The following is an 18,708-nucleotide window of genomic DNA, read 5'->3' on the forward strand; positions in this document are numbered from 1 at the left end:
ATTTGACCCTAGGAATTTTACCCACCAAAAAAATATTCAAATTTGAAAACCTTATAACATAACGTTTATAACGTCCAATTTGACCCTAGGAATTTACCCACAAAAAAATATTCTTGCCTAAAAATCTGCCACATGGCATTGTCAAATAAGCCCAGAAGATAGTTCTCATATTTACAATTCAAAATTTCAGCCCCAATCGAATTTATCAGTGGGAAGCTGAAGCTTTTGCTAAGAGATGTTTAGGGCATGCCAACAGGAAAACTGTTCCTAATATAAATTTTCTAAACAAAAATCCGAAGCAAGCAATCATGGTCAACTAAGGTGAACTAAGACTGGACACAAGAAGTTAGCTAACACTAAATGCTCCAAAGCTCACCAGTCGGTTTTTATTTGTTAAAAAGAATTTCATCTGCCGCAACCTTAGCTCCAGTTTTCAAAGCCTTTCAATTATAACAACCCAGTTAAAAACCCATCGGTTGAAGTTTCATGAATTCCAACCTACAAGAACATCAACAGGTAATAATAGAAGTCAATTCAAACTGTGCTATAGAAACAAAGAAAATTGCAGACATATCACATATAAAGCAATAAATATTATCTCACCCACCTGCTATTTTGCAAATTTGGGAGGGGCGAAGAATTCCACAACTGATGCAATAATGTGCCATCTTTCATCTTGTCCAGCCCATGCCATTGTGACCTCTACTCACTGACTAGTTAGATCAAAACTAACCAGTTTGTAGCTTCATAAGCTTTTGCTTCCTTTGATCTTCTAAATGTGAAGAAAGTTGGGCACATTTTCTTCTAGTTTCTTGCAATTCATTCTCCAGTTCTGTGATCTGGAATAGTCAGGAAATATGAAAGTCAACATAAAATGATTATCAATCGAAAAATATTCTAACAGAAAATACTGTACTTTGCAGATGATCCATTGTGCATACCGTCTGTGTTAAATCATTCTCCTCCTTTATGTGCTCTTCACACCTGTTCAAGAAGCTTTTGGTTCACATCAACAATAAACTTACAGCTCCTGTACAGGACAAAAGACACTTGCCCAATACAAAAAATTATACATCCTTACGGAAAGTTTTCCAGTACGACACATTGTCTTAAGAAATTGCAATTGAGATTTCTAATTGAGATTTCTAATTGATTTACTGCCTAAGGACAGCATTGGATGCCCCCTATCACATTTCCCAAGAGTTAGAAAAAGATTAGTAAATACAACCATATCTACATCTGTCTATGATGAACTCCCCAAAAGTTGGATTGCTCATTTGTGGAATAATTAAGATTAATATGATGTATTAAACAATCATGGATGTTGAGAGTTAACAGAAGGTTGAAAAGATTGAGGAAGAGGATAGGATAAGGAAAAAGAGGTTTAAGAGAGACCATGTATGATGCCCAGCCAAATTTGCAAAATAAAATTAGGAAAAGAGGAAGGGCTTCCAGATGGCAGAAGGAGATTGTCAGAAGCAAAAACATCCAAAGCACTGTTAGACATACAAGTCTACATCCATCCAAAAGGGAGTAGAAAGTGGGAGACTGTTTGAGACCAGGGAATTTTCTTCAAGTTGCCACTTTACCTTCAATATTAGAAAACTCGAGGCCAGTGGAAACTTGCATATACACTTCCTGCACCAAGTCTCCACGGAGAATGCATTTCTTACATTCAACTGATAAAATGGTCAATCCTGGTTGGTAGAAGTTAATGAAAGGACTTTTATCTGCCTCTGCTTCGCCACTGGAGCAAATTGTCTCTTGATAGTCAATCCCACACTTGGCTGTATACATAGGCTACCAATCTAGCCTTGTATCTTTCAATGGTGTCAATTAGCATTTGGGGATCAACCCCAACCAGACACACAGGCGACAGAATCAGCAGAAGGGACAGGTGGTCAAATTATATTGGACAGCAACCAAAACCTTGTTAAAAGATGATGGTCTACTTGGCAAGAGGGAATTGGAGAGAGGTGTAAGAGGTTGTTACGAATGTTCTGTTATGTAGCGGAGAATGAGAGAGGGGAGGGAATATGCGAAAAGTAGCAGAGCGTGGAGCAAGCTGAGCTTGTAGGGAGAGGAGTTCTCTCAAGTAAGGTTTTGAAGTAAGAAGGTTGTGTTCTGTTTTGTTTTCTGTAGAGGGTTATCACTATTGAATGAATAAGTGAAGTTATTTGGTGTCTCAGTTGTGTTTCTATTCTGAATTTTATGAAGTGACCCACTGTTATATCCATATTCTGAACCTGTAATTCTTGGCTGCATTTTCTATACTGTAATATTGATAAGACTACTTGGGACTTGAGCAAACAACTTCCAAAAAACAAACTCTACAAGATAAGAACCCCTTTCGATAAGGAATCTTATCTTATCCACAACATAGGGATAAGACCAAGGTTTAAAGTATCCTGCGATACCATACGATACTAGTTTGATACGTATCCATATTTGACCCAACCGATATGATACATCTCGATACGTCTCTCCATTGAATTACACTAAAATACATTAGCCAGAACGATACAATACTCGATATAGGACGATACGTCTCTTAAAATCATCAAACCGATACGATACTCGATACTGATACTTTAAACCTTGGATAAGACTTCTCTCATACTAGTGAATTCCTCTTCCAAGGGATGAGCTCAGTACACGATAAGGTGCGCATAGTTGCCAAATTAGCTCTTAAATGCACTTATACTCCGGCACTTTGACGAGACAAGCATTATAGGCAGACACGTGGCACGGAACGTGTATCCACCACTTATGAATGAACGTTTTTCGAGATCAAAGAAGGAACGAACCTGATGCATTTTGAGTACTAGAACGGAGGACCCAACAAACAACTTCCAAAAAACAAACTCTACAAGATAATAACCCCTTTGGATAAGGAATCTTATCTTATCCACAACTAACTTCTCAAGACTTGGACACTTCATAATTCAAAATTGACCAACCCAAATAGAAAAACAAAAGTAGATCCATGACACTTGGATCAAGGGGATTCTATCAAGACCCATATTGACCCTAAAAGGGGGCTGGAAACGACCAACATGCCCTACGCTGGTTCAGCCCCTCTTGGACTGGCTTCTATTTTCGAGTGAGCTTGGGCCCCTTTTTGGCTCTTCTTGGGCTATCTAGGGCCAGGTTACTTCACACCTTGAGGACAAGGTGAAACTTAGGGGAGTGTTGATAAGCCCATAATAACTTAGGTGTACAAGCGCAAGAATTGGGGGAGAAGAATACGATCATCAACAACAGCTAAAGGGATCAACCCCAACCAGACACATAGGGGACAGAATCAGCAGGAGGTACAGGTGGCCAAATTATAGTGGAGAGCAACCACAACCTTGCTGACAACAGAGGAGCAAAGATGATGGTCTACTTGGCAAGAGGCAATTGGAGAGAGGTGTATGGGGTTGTTAGCAATGTTCTGTTATGTAGGGGAGAATGAGAGAGGGGAAGGGATATGCGAAAAGTAGCTGAGCGTGGAGCAAGCTGAGCTTCTTGGGGAAAGAATCCTCTCAACTAGGGTTTTGAGGTGAGAAGGTTGTATTCTGTTTTATTTTGTGTAAAGGGGTTATTGCTATTCAATGTATCAGTGAAGGTATTTGGTGTTTCAGTTTTGTTTCTATTCTGAATTTTAGGAAGTGACCGTTACTCCTATATCCATATTCTGAACCTGTAATTCTTGGCTGCATTTTCTATACTCGCTGTACTTGGGAGGTTTGGGGTGGGATTGATAGGGATCCCTATCATTTATGCATAAAAAGTAGGCATGGCAGCAAGGAGGTCTGATTTGACTAGTCATGAATTTCCCTTCTCTCCTTCACTTGCTAGTTCGAGAATCTGCCTATCATTCTTTTGCCATGGTACCATAGTATGTCTCACCATGATCTCAACCAGTTGAAGCATACATTCCCTTTTTTGGTCTAAAGAGACAAGACAATTCTGGAGTACTTGTTTTCTGGAGTCCTTTAGGGATAAGAAATTCTATAAGAGCTCAGGAGCTTGCACATTTTTCAAGTGGGAATAAACCAGATTATTTCTCTATTGTGACAAAGGTATTTCTTTTATCAACTGGGTTTGTTTCATAATTAATGTTTTCTTTGTATACCATTTATCATTATCAATTTCAAATGGTTTACAATTAATCTATGATTGCCAAAAAAATAAAATTAACGAAAGAATATCATTTTGATACCTTAAAAATAATTTTAAGTTCTCTTCACATATCTGATCAACTAATGTGGTTGATGAATTATTCAATGATACCACTCCAGTGGGGGAGCCCTGCATGATAAAAATTAAATATGTGAAACTATGAATCATTAGATAAAATACCAAAGCTAGATAACAGTCTATGCACTTAGATATATGGATGTAGCAGGCTTTCACAGACAGCTAAATGGAGATGCTAACATAAACAACAAATTTAAATAGGGAATACATTTGCATATAAGTAGAAATAAAGGGAGGGGAGGGAAAAAAGAAAAGAAAAAACTATGTTCAGTTTGCATAAGAGTCCTCTTCACACATTAACTATGAAACAAACCATATATCTTGCATCCTAGACACCTAAACAGGCAGCATTTCTGAGACGATGTACCTGGAGATTATCAGATATACTAGGGACACACATGAAATTAACTTACAGCTGCAAGACCATTAGAAGGTTGAGTAGTAGGCGTTCCTCCCTGATAATCAGAAGTGAGACAACTACTAGATGGTGCACCGTTCAATTCATGGCTCATATTAACAGTGAGGCCAGTGACAGACGGATCTGTATGTAATTCCTTTTGAGTATTAGCTATATTAGACGCAATTCTAGCAGATGGCTGATCAGCAGAGCATTCCCTGTGGACTTGCATATTACTGGCAGCTCTAACAGATTCTCTATTCATACGATTCAAACCAGGAGTCTGATATCCTATCAAGTGACAGTGCTTTGTCCTGCATTCTCATAGTAAAAAACAAAGTCAGCCACAAAATTCCAGTTACATCATTATCTAAATTCACCATTAAATAATAGGATCAAGCACATAGCTTGTTCAAAGTGGTCATTTTTATTATAAGCAAAAATTTCAATGCCAAAAGTGCGGGAGAAAGGAAGGAAAAAAAAGGAGAGGGGGGAAGCTACAACCAAGGTGTTGTGGAATTGACCTAACTATCCAAGGGTATCGAATTGGGAATTGACTCATCTACCCATAGAGTGTTTTGATGATAACAAACACATATTACGATGTGATAAGTGATAACCATCTACTTGTGTGATTCTAGAGTCAATGACAAGATTTCAAGAGAGCCTTGAGCATGCCATTGCTTTGAGAGGGAAGCGAAGAAGGCTCCCCCTGGTTCGTCGGTAAGACCCCTGTCTTCACCAAGTCCTGGAAACCTTCAATGCCTTTTCGCAAGGAATCCTTCTGCTCCCTTCCCTTGTGGATTAATCTCCCCGGACTCCCTCTTGAATTCTGGAGTACTGACTACCTTAGCCGAATAGGCTCAGCCATCGGTCGCCCCCTCCCGCTGATCCTAAGACCCTCAACCTACAAAGGCTCTCTTATGCATGTCTTTGTGTGGATGTCCCTGTTGACAAGCCCCTTCCCCCTTGTATCTCCATCGAGGATGACTTTGGCCTTTGCAATGACCAAATTATCGTTCATGACTAGGTCCCTAATAGGTGTTCCATCTGTGCCTCTTTTGGTCATGAGACTCATGATGATGCGAACTGCGCTGCTGCCTCGAATTTTCCAGCAAATTCTCGCCCAAAGACATCTCTTCCCTTGCCGCTACCTGAAGAACATGTGCCCTCTGTTCAGCTGGGTTCTTTGCTTTCTCGCTTGCCGCCGCCAATGGAGGATATGATGCCGCCTCTTGCCAATCCTATTGATTCCTCTCACCTAATCATTGACAGGCTTGAAAAATCCTCCATTGATGTTGCCATTGCTTCCTCAAAATCGTCTTCTCCTTCTCAGGCTGGAAAAAATTACTGGAGTCGCAGACATTTGCCGAAATCGTTGTTGTCTAATAATGACTCAACGCTGATGTTGTCGTTGCTGCCCCTGGAAGACTCTTCTCTTTTGCTGATGCCGTCGTCTAAGTCTCCTCTGCTTCCTGACTTGTCTACCCTGCTGCCTGAAAAATCTTCTCAATCTCTCTCTGTCGCCTGCTATGGTTTCTGCTCACCCATGCTCGCCTTTCCCTGCTACTGCCTCCCACCTCCATGAAAGCTCTCTCATTTTGCCCTCTGAATCTCAAGACCTCTCTCACGTTAAACCCTCAGAAACTCCCTGTCCCTTTGATTCCCAAATCTTTGCCACCAACAAACAACCTACACCTTCTACTCCCACCAAAAATCCGCCTGTCTCTCGCTCGCCGCCGGAGACCTATACCTACCAGAGAGGTAAAACCAGGCCTAAACATGCTCGTACAGTGACTGCTCCTTGCACAGTTCCCTTTGTTGAACGGTCCTCTGTAGTCTATAGATCTCTACCTTCAAACTACTGCCAAATACCTTGCTACCCCTGTCGAAGCCTGGGGGCCTGACTCTTCCACAGTTGCCGAGGACTCTCCTTCCATTTTTGGAAAATTTCATGGGACGTTGCCCCTCTCCCCTGCTCCTCGACCTGCCGCCTTCCCCTTCCATGAAACCATCTCTGCTAAAACTGCAACCTCCCCATCTCCACCTTTCTCTCCTCCTATTTCGATGAATAGCTCTCAAAAAGCCAATCTTGATCTCACCTCTCCCCTCACGATCATTCCACTTTGCCCAATTTGCCCCCCCCCCTTTCCTCCATTTTTAAACCCCATGGCCCATGGGCCTTTGCCCTTCAGCCCATCCTCCCACCTAAACATTCCTTATTGGGCCCTATGGTGCTTGGGCCTAAGTCCTTCTCCCCTCGTTCTGCTCGCGACTCAACCCCTTTTGAGCTCGATTCGGATCCTCATCATGTAGAGTGCAAAAGAAGTATTCAATCCACTAAGGGGTTCAACCCATTCGGTGACGACTTCTTAGTTGACGTCAAGTCTTCTAAGAAAATGAAGAAGAAGAAGAATAAGAAATAATCCACTTTCTAGACTCTTTGGCCTTGTTCGGCCCATCTTCTTTGGAACCTGCCCATTTTCTTTTTCAGTGCTATGTAATCTTGCTTTATTTCCGCTATGTTGTAAGTGTGTTGTTGGTTTAATTCAATTATTTATTCATCCAAAAAAAAAAGATAGGCATAATCATGCATATACACACAATCTAAGTAGAAAGTGTACATTGCACAAAAGCTGTCCCGAAGCTACAAAGTGATGTTCCAAAAGGACCAAAGGCATTGAAGACCAAGAAATGGACTTCACCACTGCAAGCACACATGGAGGACTCAAGACTGCTGAAAAAACTTCTAAATTTCCATGTATTTATATATGGAAAGTGGCACATGTATTTGAATGGAAAAAGGAAGTTAGGCATTTTAGGGAACCAACCACATGGGCAGAAGGCACTTTAGGTGAGTTGTTAGGGGTGTAAACTAATTTCCCCAAATGCCCTTGGAAACCCTAGAAATACCATTCGGTCTGAGCACAGGTCAACTGGCTTGTCCATAAGCCTATGCGACCAGGTGCATAACAAAATGCCCCAAGGTACGGAAAAAAATCGTCTGCTGTGCACATCTCTCTGCTATGCACAGTAGTGCGGCACCATATCTTGACACGTGTTAAATTCTTAATTAATGGCTCAGATTAAAAAGCTAATTTTAAACTAAAAATACCCACGATTTATGACCCGTTTTAGCCAACTCCACTCGTTTCTGAAAAAAAGGAAAACCGACCTGAAATTTTTTCATCCTTTGCCATTTCAATTCCATCTTCATTTATGATATTACTAGAAAATCGACCTCTAACTCCCCAACAAACCACTGAATCATCCGAGGTTCGAGTAGCGCAGCTATGGTTGAACCCCAATGCCAGGTCTGCAAACTCAAATGACGAATTTTCGGGAATTTCGAGCTGCCCAGAATTGTTTCTTCCTTGGCAGACGAGAAACCCACTAACATTCAGACCACAAGCATGCAATGCACCAGCGACCAAGCTGTTCAAGGAGATGTTCCCAAACTGATTCTAAATCTCAACATCGTACTCTCCCATTGCTACTCAAAATCCCACAAGAAAACACTACCCCTGACGTAATGGACTGAAACTTCAGATCCGTCGGTGCTGAAGGGAAATTATTCTCAACCCCTCTTCAACACATAGTGACTTGGGTCTCAACTGCTACAGCACAAACCTGATCATCCCCAACTGTTACATCGCTCAATCTAATGCTAATGTTATAATAAACCCTTTTGGGTTCAAAACTTGTATTAGAGAAACTAGTATCCCAACAAAGCATGAAAGATCCATCCCAAGTGAGTCCACAGAAGACATTAACGGCCACCAGAGATTACTTCGAAAGATACATTAGGAAGGACAGAAATCGTCTGACCTCCTCTGTAGCATTCGATTCTCTGGGAAGAGTTGCCTGAGAGGATTCCACAAACAGTACCAGATGCGTAGATGCCAGTAAGAGTTGAGGCTGAACCGAGGCCATCTAACGGTGAAGGAAAGACAAAAGCAATGAAAAATACGACAACAATTACACAGGAAGGTAAACGATGAGAAATTTTCAGGTCGATTTTCCCTTCTTCCAGAAACGGGTGGGGTTGGCTAAAATGGGTCATAAACGTGGGTATTTTTCGTTTAAATTTCAGCTTTTTAATTTGAGCCATTAATTAAGAATTTAACACGTGTCAAGCTATGGTGCCGCACTGTTATGCACAGCAGACGATTTTTTTCCCCAAGGTACATACTGGATAGGTATCAAGTCAACTGGCTGATACTACAAACTACCTGGCTGATGGACCCAGTCGATCTGCAACCAACCGCTTTTACAGCTGTATTATAACGGCTATATTGAACAAGTCAACCGGATGATAAAAAATATGATCATTTTCTATCCGTTGGGACCATAATAGGACCAACCTTTTGGCTATAAATAGAGGCCGTTTTGACACTCTCTGACAAAGATCTCAAGGCAATCATTTGCAAACTTTATTGTGTAACATTCATAGCCTTTTAGCCTCCCTTATTCCAAATCGCTTTTGTAGATCCCATTCCTCTTGCACAAGAAGCTTGAATGTCAATCTCAAGTTAGAGCTGGTTCAATAGAAGCTATCTCACACACTTGCATACATTCATTTCAAGGGAAGTCCTACCCCTCTATGGTATTGTAAGTGTTTTAATTTACTTTTATACACTTATTATATTATTTATTATAATTGGGTACTTTTGCCTAGAATCAAGGATTGAGTTGGGTACTCTTGTCCTGAATCAAAATTCGATTGGGTGCTCTTACCTAGAATCAAGGATTTGATTGGGTTCTCTTGCCTAGAAGCAACGACTCTATAAAAAGGTGATGTAAGTTTTAGGGTTAGGGGTATTATTGGAAGTTTCCTACAACTAAGGGCTGTCCAAGAATGTCCAACAAAGAGAATGGGTTTCCCAGGGTGTACAGGGTAGTGTAGAACCCTGAAACCCTGCTGTAAGGTTAACTCATATCTGAACTTTTAACAAAAATCAGAAAACTAGGTTTTGGGGGGTTTTGAATGGGGTGGGAGAAGGGCTGAACTTGCTGTCCCTGATGTTCAGACCTTGTTTTAATGCTTATGCATCATAAGGAAGGGCCTGAATTGCAGCTGTTTTATGTTTCAAACGATTTAATTTAGGTTGCAGAAATTCAAAGGAAGAAGACGAAGTGCAGGGATTCTAAAAATACAAGGGTTTGCAGGTTTAGATGAATTTGAGAGTAGGGATGGGGTTAAGAGTGAATTGCGACCCAAGTAGAGGGGAAAGGGAAGGCAAAGGGGTGCGGATTGGGGTTTAAAAAGGGAGGGGCTCTGCTGTTGCTACTGGGGCAAGAAGCCAAGAGGGGAGGGGAATGGGGGAGCCGTAGGGTAGGGGAAGGTGGGGGAAGGCCTAGGTGGTGTCACTGGGGTTTGGGAGGGGGGTAGGGGAGTCATGGGCTGGGGAGGCTGCTATTGATGTGCAGCAGCAAAGAGGATGGGGTTTCCTAGGTGCGCAGGCTAGGGGAGAGGCAAGGGAAGGGCTGGAGATGAAGGGGCAGGGGTAGGAAAGGCTTGCATGGGAAGGGAATGGTGGGGCTGGGATGATCACTTAATTGTTAAGAGCTTCTGGAGATGATTAATGCCTGCTGTGAACTGAGAATAGCAGCTGGAAGTAATTGAAAATTCTTCAAAACCCGGTGTGACACTCCCAAAGAGAATCACGACCTTGTGTTCCACAAAGACTTAATTTTATTCAATCAAAACTGAGAATTACATAGAATGCTAAGCTATTTATATCTTTCAAAAGATCCTAGGAACCATTGGGATTCCTTAATAAACAAGGATCCCAACACTTAACATGGACTCTTGAATTGGAATCTAATAACTAAAGACACATGTTGAAATAAGACTTTAACTTAAAAAAGCACGTGCCTGAATTCTTCTCTAATTAAAACTCTAAAGCACATGTCCCAATTTAAGATTACCAAAGACTGAACAAAACAAACTTTAATCAAAACACAACTCCTAAGACCAATTCAAACACAACTCAATTTAGGAAACTAAAATCAAATAAAACTCTAGACTTAAATCTGGAAATAATTCCACCATTGAAAAGAGGGCTAAAATGCCCTAAATACCGCTACTAGGGGGTTCAGCCAGTTCAAGGGGCTTTTTGGAGCCATCTTAGGGGCCTCTCCTAGGGTTCGGCCAAGGGGGGTCTCAGTGTTCCCATCAAAAGGTGTTGTCCCCACCTACCGTACTGAAAGTGGGCCAGAACTAAACAGAACTAAAACACAACTCTAACCTCTAAATTCTGGAGTCTAAGTACCGGAGCTCTACTAAAACTACTATTACCACTCTACTATACTGCTGGACTTCTTCTTGCAGATGTAGATCTTCAGGCCTGCATCATTCACAGAGAACTGGATACTTATATCCCACTACGAATACCTCACATCTAAACTAAACACTCAGAAGGTAAGCCTAAATAAGGGAACAAGAAACAAAGAGGAGGCAAACCAGAATACACTCCTTATTTTCTTAAGCGTTATTTCCGGTCGAATAAACAGGGATGATCTTTCAAAGTCTTGCCTGTCATATGCTGGCTCAATAAAATTGGCTTCAAGAACCCCAATAACACCCTGTCCTATGGAACTACCATCGCCAGTTACTTTCTGTCAGCTCTTTTCTACCCTCTCTTGCTATCGATTTCTCTGATTTTATTCAGAGTGAATGCTGCCATCTGAAGCCCCACTGGTTGCTCTATGATTCTAGTCATCCAATAAGTTGCTGATTAAAGATCACAAACATCCATGATCCAACAAGAACCATAGGATTAAGCCTGGAAGAAATTTCTTGACAGGGTCCAATCACCCAAATATTCCCACCTTGATCAGTTCCAGCAAAGCTTTTGGGCTTTGTTGGAGTCCCAAAAGCATAGCTGCGACAGAATATATACTGTAGCATCATACAGATGAGGGCCAAATAATCAAGATCTTTAAGAGAACCAACTCAACTGGGTGCAAGAAAGGGTCTCTTGACAATTTAAGTATGAAGCTTATGGGATAGAGTTGGGGATGTCAAATGGAGTCTCGCATGGTTTGTTTGGTTATGGGATTTAGATGGTCCAATACAAAGGATCAAAGAGACTGTGAAAAATAGGAGTCAAACCTATCATTAAGAAGAAGGTTGCTGATGGCTGAAATCCTTCAGATGGGAATGTAGGGTTTTAATGATCGGATGGGCTCAAACCTGTGTCAAGTCTAGCTGGATAGGTGTGGGTACTGTTGTGGAAGTTAAATAGGGTATGGACGAGGAGCATAAGAGATATATAAGGGTTTCTATAACTCAAAATTTAAGAAAAGGCTCATTCTAGCGTTTAGGCTGAGGAATATGGGGGGTGATGTAGATGAAGTTTGGTTCAACTTTTAAAGGAGGGTCTGAAGGAAACTGGAGTTTCCCTGCTGATTACAGTTAGGTTAGGGTATGTTGGGTTTCTTGGGTCCAAGAAAAAGGGAAAAAGGGAAAAAAGGAAACGAGGGGGGGGGGGGCAGCAAGAAAGGGGTGGGGAAGGGATGGACTTGCAAGGCTACAACAACCTGCAGTGGAACTTGTTCTTCAAAGGAGAATGCAAGACATGGGAATGGCAGACAGGATTCACAGTCTCAGCAAGGATCTCTCAGCAAGGATCTTGGACTTGAAACTCCAGAACTTTCAACCACCTTAGACTTTAAACACCAAAGATCACAGGCTTCTTGGACATTAACCACCAAGCAACCAGAACTAGTTTCAGGACACCTAAATCAATGGTCACAGAGAGAATCAGCAAAAGCTCATAAGCAGTATTTGATAATCAGTTGTCTCTATTCATCCATCAATGCATACTCATAATGGGCTAATCAGCCTCACATTGAGAGTTATATTGGTTTAGGACTCATAAAACTAAACAGAGTTGGAACACAACTCTAACCTCTAAATAGGGAAGTCCTAAATAAAGCCTATACCTAATTTACAAAACAATGAAAAGACTGTTCTTTCTGTAAGACTTAAGTTGGACTGGAATTATATTGAAACGAACCAATTGAACCACTAGACCATGGTCAATTTGAACTCGGCTTAAAGATATCCTTAAGAAAAACTAAGGATAGCTACTATATTATTATTACTACTACTACCACTTTACTATAATGCCAGGCAGCTTCTTGCAAATGTAGATCTTCAGGACTGCATCACTTATAGAGAACTAGATGCATTGTATCCCACTACGAATACCTCACATGAATAAAGTATACAGTCAGAGGCTTATAAAGAGGAGGCAAACCAGAATTTGCCCATTATTTGTTTAAGCTTCATTTCCAGTCGAATAAATAGAGATGATCTTTCAAAGTCTTGCTTGCATGTGCTGGTTCAATAAAGGTGATGGAGGAAGATGTTGTCAAGAGAGGGGACCAAAAGCACCGAGATCGAGTAAAGATGAGATAGAAATCTCATCTCAACTCAACTGAGACTGGGCAAAAAAGGAGCTAAACTCAACCAAGATCTTAGTCAAGTTGGGGTAACTTCTAGGTCTCGCATTGTATCTCGTCTCCACCTGGTGAAAAATGAGATTGCGGCCAAGATCTCAGCAAGATCTCGTACTATGATAAGATAGGCGTACTCATGCATATACACACAATCCAAGTAGAAAGCATACATTGCATGAAAGCTGTCTCAAAGGCAACAAAGTGATGTTTCAAAAGGACCAAAGGCATTAAAGACCAAGAAGTGGACTTCACCACGTGCAAGCACACATGGAAGACTCAAAGGTCAAGACTAATAAAAGAACTTCTTTAAATTTCCATGTATTTATATATAGAAAGTTGTACATGTAACTGCATGTAAAAATGAAGTAATGCATTTTGAGGGACCAACCACATGGGCAGGAGCACTTTAGGTCAGTTCTTACAGGTGCAATCTAATTGCCACAAATGCCCTTCAAAACCCTAGAACTAGAAATACCATTCGGTTTGAGCACCGATCTACTGGCTTGTCCATAAGCTTGTGTGACCAAGTGCATCACATAATGCCCAAGGGTAAGTACCAGATGGGTATCAGGTTGACTGGTTGATACTAGAGCCTACCAAGTTGATGGAATCGATCGGCAACCAAGTAACCGACCGACTCTGACAGCTATATTATAATAGCTATATTCCCAATAACTATATCAAACAGGTCGACTAGATGAAGGAACATGTCAACCTAATGTTCGAAAATATGACTGTTTGCCATCCATTGGAACCATTACTGGACCAACCTCTTCGCTATAAATAGAGGCCCTTCTGACACTCTTGACACAAATCTCAAGGCAATCATTTGCAAACTTTATTGTGCAATATTCATAGACTTTTAGCCTCCCTTGAATCCAAATCTCTTTTGTAGATTCCGTCCCTCTTGCACAAGAAGGTTGAACGTCGACCTCAAGGTAGAGTTAGTTCAGTAGAGGCTACCTCAAACACTTGCATAAAGAGCCACCCCTCTATGGTATTGTAAATATTTGATTTACTTTTATTTACATTTATTGTAACTGGATACTCTTGCTGGAACCAAGGATTGAGTTGGGTACTCTTGCCCTAAATCAAGGATTTGATTGGGTGCTCTTGCTCGGGATCAAGGATTTGATTAGGTTCTTTTGCCCAGAAGTAACGACTCTATAAAAAGGTGTTGCCCTACTTACATACTGGAAGTGGACATAAAACTAAACAGAATTAAAACACAACTCTAACCTCTAAACTGTGGAATCCTAAATAAAGCCTGAACTGATTTAAAAAACAAAGAAAAGACTCTTCTGTCTGGATAACTTAAACTGGACTGGAATTATATTGAAATAAACCAATTGAACCACTAGACCATGGTCAATTTGAACTAGGCTTAAAGATGTCCCTGAAAAAAACTAAGCACAGGAGCTATACTAATAATACTACTATCACCACTCTACTATACTGCTGGGCTTCTTCTTGCAGATATCTTCAAGCCTGCATCACTTACAGAGAACTAGATACATTATATCCCACTACAAATACCTCACATCAATAAACTATACACCCAGAAGCTAAGCCAAAATAAGGGGACAAGCGACAAAGAGGAGGCAAACCAGAATTCGCTCATTATTTGTTTAAGCTTCATTTCCAGTCGAATAAACAAAGATGATCTTTCAAAGTCTTGCTTGTCATGTGCTGGCTCAATAAAATTGGCTTCAAGAACCCCAATAACACCCTGTCCAAGGGAACTACCATCGCCAGTTACTTTCCAGAAGGGCTTGATGAGTCGGTTTCTATTGTAGACATTGAACCCAGTTATTGGCAGGGGAGCCTCTTTCATAAATCCAATAGTCGTCTCCACTAAAACCTCCTCCTTTGATGCAATCCCCAATTGTGGTCTGTATCTTACCACCTTAGGAAAATTCAATTCATCTCTAATATCCAACTGCTGAACAGGCTTCCCCCTTAAAATGATACAGAAATTTGAGAATCTTCTGAGATACAAAATTGAAGCATATGCCCTCAGTGAAAAGCGAATGCGGTAGGATAAGAGGGATCTAACTATTCTACTTCGCTTAGTTGTTTTTTCTGAACCTACATCGATGTCTTCATCTCTCAAACGAATATCCTCCTCGTCCTCATCAAATTCTAGTTCAAGCATCCCATCATCATTAAGCCAGAGGTTGAATATCATAACCTTGGTTCCATGAGGTCCAATATCCTCAAATTGCAACATAAGCTCCTCCTTAGATTCAAATGGAGACCACTCAAGAATAATTCGTAAATCATTATCCCAGTCACCTTGTGATCCATAAATTATCGGTTCCATCTGCTTCTCGGATAGTTCAAAATCGATCATAGGAACAATCACATCATCCTGCCCTGTTCTCCTCAAAAAGTTATACGACAGAAGACCAACGCTTTGTGTTACATGACTTCCACGAGAGGCACGAGTAAAAACAATAACATCGGCACCTAATCGCATGGTACTTGTCTTGAACCCATTACCATATTGACCAATTGTTGTATTTGCCTTCTTTGAAGAGTACCCTAGACTCATACATTTCCTCAGACCCTCAGGATCCATTCCCCCTCCATCATCTTGGAAAAGTAAAGCTGGAGTATTATCCTTCATGTTACAGATTTTATCCACCTTCAAAAAAGTTGCACCATTAGAGATCTCATCAACTGCATTATCCAGAAGCTCTGCAATTGCTCCAAAAGCCCATTTGTGAGAAGTTGCGTTGGAATGAAGAAACTTCGGATTAACACGAGCATGTTCCAGCGGACCTTGCTCAGGAGCAGATTCCACATGCCCGACATCATAGTCCCCTGCTTTCCAGAAACAACATGATCCCGACATCTTGTTCGGCTTACTGTAACTACTCGACGGAGGATCTGCTTTGGCAGTCTGCACTTGCGCACCTCGTCCTGTGTGCGACGCCTTGTCAATTGGTCCATCTTCCTCGTCGCTGGTAGGGATTTCGACAACACCGGTGGTTTCCATTTCTCGTCCTTAAGTTTAGGGATTGCGATTTTTCATTCTACACTATGATCATGGAAAAACGCTATATGCACAGAGACAAGAACACCGAAACGGTGTTTGGTTTTTGGTTTTATCAGAAATAACGAAGCATCCTGTTGGTGAATTCAGAATTTCAGATGTGTATATACAAGCTAACTTTTGACATTTATGGGCTGTTAACTTTAGTGGGCTGGTCATTAGGATGGGCTTGGGCCTCGTTGGGTTACTTGCATCCTTAATTATTAGTTCGGCCCATGGTGATATATCGACATTACTGGACAGAAGCCGAAACTCAAACCGTATGGATCCGAACGGTTGCATCCGGATCTAACTTGACCGCCAATGAACCACCCAAAAATGGATAAACCATGTTTTGTCTGGACACCTCCGGCAATCAAGTCAATGCTTCACACAACAAAAATAAAACTACAGAGCCTCAAAAATGAAAAATCTGGTAAGAATTATGTTTTTTTTTATCAATTCTTATTATCTATTATGCTTATTTAAAAGAAATAAATACAATAATTCATTATTGGTCAATAATGAAAAATGATTTAGTGAATTTTGTCAAAAATAAATTATGGAGTGAAAAATAAGTTTGATATGTCAAAATAAAAAATTATTAGAAAATAAGAGTGAGCAAGTGAGAAAATATAAAAAATGCCCAAAAAAAACAAAAAGAGAAAAAATTATAATTTTGTTATAAAATAATGTGTATTGACTATTTTACCCTCATTTTAACTATAAAAGTTTAAGTAAAACTTTGCATAAATGAAGATAATGAAATTTTCACCATAATCCATAATAGACAAAACTGACAATAGATGTCAAACAATTTAAAATAATGAAAATTTCTCATAATTGATACAAAAAAGAGCCTTAGTTTTCTTAATTTTATGTAATAATGTCAATTGGGTACCGAAACCATTTAGCTATACTAAACGGTACTGTTTAAAATTCGATCCAGTACGTACCAAAATCGAATTTCTTCAATACGTTTATGGTTTATGGTTTTAGATACTTATATCGTCGGTATTTACTGACACTGTACCAAATTGGCGCACCAGATTAAGGAATATAAATATAATTTTACAATTAAAACACTTTACCTTTACCCTATCCCTAATTATCTGTTTTAGTTTTTCGTTTCATCATTCACTCATCTTCTTAGTTTACTTGTTTTGTCTTTTATTAATTAGATTTATTTCTTTACCAAAAAAAAAAAGAAGATTTATTTGCTTTATATTTGTTAATATCAGATTCTATCGATTGTTTATTGCAATTTCATTAAGATCTTAATGAATTAATAACAAAAATGGCATGGGTACGTTTGTACAAAATTGTACCACATTATATACTGGTGTTTATCTGTTTTCCTGCATCGATTTAATATCGAAACATACCGAACCGTTTTTGCAAATACAAAAAATGAATCGTGTAAATTCAGTAGGACACGGTTTTGGTTTTCAATATTCAAAGTTGGTATGTATTGAAACCGTACCGAATTATCAAAACCGATTGACACCCTTGGTTTAGGGTTTGTATAGCCTAACATGGTAATTGATCATATTTGGATGTGATTGGTTGGCCTCTTTCTCAGTCGTCCGATTTGTGTCCGGTGAATAGACCCTTCTTCAGTTACAGAGTCCGGTGGGCCATGCGGCCCATGCGTGGAGACTTGCCCCAATCATCCACAGCTCCTCCAGACCATTCAGTAGAAAGAAAGCAGCCTGATCTTAGCCGTCGGATGTGTCTGCCGCGTTATCATGGTTGGACCGGTCAAGACTAGGTCCGTTCCCTATGAACAGATCCGATTGAACCTGGTCGGGTCAAACCGGGCCTAACCCGATCACATGACAGGGTAGAGTCGGTAGACCAATAAGGAGTGGAGATCCTTACAAAACAGAGTCCTTATCATCCGTCAGAATATTTCATTTTTTTTTCCCCTGTGAAAAGGCATCTTGGATTTTGATATTATCACAAGCGGATCTGGAAGACCTTTGTGTAGAAGAAAAATCTCAATTTCGTGAATCGCACAAAACTATTCGGGGGTGGGGATCGGAGTAAGAAAGGCAGAGCAACAATGGTGGGGGGCGAATGCTGTCCATCGATGGAGTTGTTCCGCTCAGAGCCGATGCAACTATTGCAGCTGATCATCCCAATCGAATCTTCCCACCTGACTATTTCTTACCTTGGCGACCTCGGCCTCATTCAATTCAAAGATGTAATGTTTATTCTGCTTAATTTTCTTTTCTAATTTGCTAGTTTGATTGTGATTCAGTAAAATTCAAATCAGTCGTTTCAGATGATTCTGCTTATATCTTATTTCCCAAGCGATCGGATTCTCTTCTCTCGCCCCGACTTGAATTTATTATAAGGCATCTATAATTCTGTTTCTACACCTTAATCAAGTGAACTTCTTTGTGTTTTGAATTTTTAGACTATGCTTTTGATTGACATCCTGCTCATATGGGTTGCGCCCTTGTATTTACTTGCTCTGTATTCCGTGTGCTGAACATTTCGGTTCAATTCAAAATATGGTTAAAGTCATTTAAGGATGGTGCATAACTGTTGATTT

At 40.4% G+C, this 18,708-nt stretch overlaps 2 protein-coding genes across 2 annotated transcripts in view; one reads left to right on the forward strand and one right to left on the reverse strand.

Annotated features, from left to right (window-relative positions):
- On the reverse strand, positions 1 to 16,249 carry LOC149014342 (protein MICRORCHIDIA 2-like). Its single transcript, XM_089155071.1, has 6 exons — positions 14,719 to 16,249; positions 4,659 to 4,956; positions 4,208 to 4,296; positions 942 to 984; positions 608 to 839; positions 1 to 498 (listed from the first exon to the last, which is right to left on the reverse strand). Exons 1-5 carry the CDS (start codon positions 16,110 to 16,112, stop codon positions 729 to 731), a joined length of 1,935 nt encoding a protein of 644 aa, XP_089011197.1. The 5' UTR covers positions 16,113 to 16,249; the 3' UTR covers positions 1 to 498; positions 608 to 728.
- A 1,810-nt stretch (positions 16,250 to 18,059) lies between these two features.
- The window catches only part of LOC149014343 (V-type proton ATPase subunit a2-like), a 29,150-nt gene continuing 28,501 nt past the window's right edge, over positions 18,060 to 18,708 (forward strand). Inside the window, exon 1 of the mRNA XM_089156872.1 lies at positions 18,060 to 18,354. Coding sequence (XP_089012998.1) covers positions 18,214 to 18,354 — 141 coding nt within the window. The 5' untranslated portion in view covers positions 18,060 to 18,213. The remainder of the gene's footprint in view (positions 18,355 to 18,708) is intronic.

The sequence above is a fragment of the Hakea prostrata genome, chromosome 5 (assembly GCF_041222555.1).
Source record: "Hakea prostrata isolate BN-2017 chromosome 5, UWA_Hpros_2, whole genome shotgun sequence".
Lineage (NCBI taxonomy): Eukaryota > Viridiplantae > Streptophyta > Magnoliopsida > Proteales > Proteaceae > Hakea > Hakea prostrata.

Bases quoted from the DNA above. Each gene is read 5' to 3' on its own strand.
- LOC149014342 (XM_089155071.1), bottom strand. From the start codon at position 16,112: ATGGAAACCACCGGTGTTGTCGAAATCCCTACCAGCGACGAGGAAGAT. The intron at 4,957-14,718 runs GTTTGCCTCCTC...ATGAGAATGCAG, and splicing joins CAAATAATGAGCGAATTCTG to GACAAAGCACTGTCACTTGA. The intron at 840-941 runs GTATGCACAATG...TGACTATTCCAG, and splicing joins AGAATGATTTAACACAGACG to ATCACAGAACTGGAGAATGA.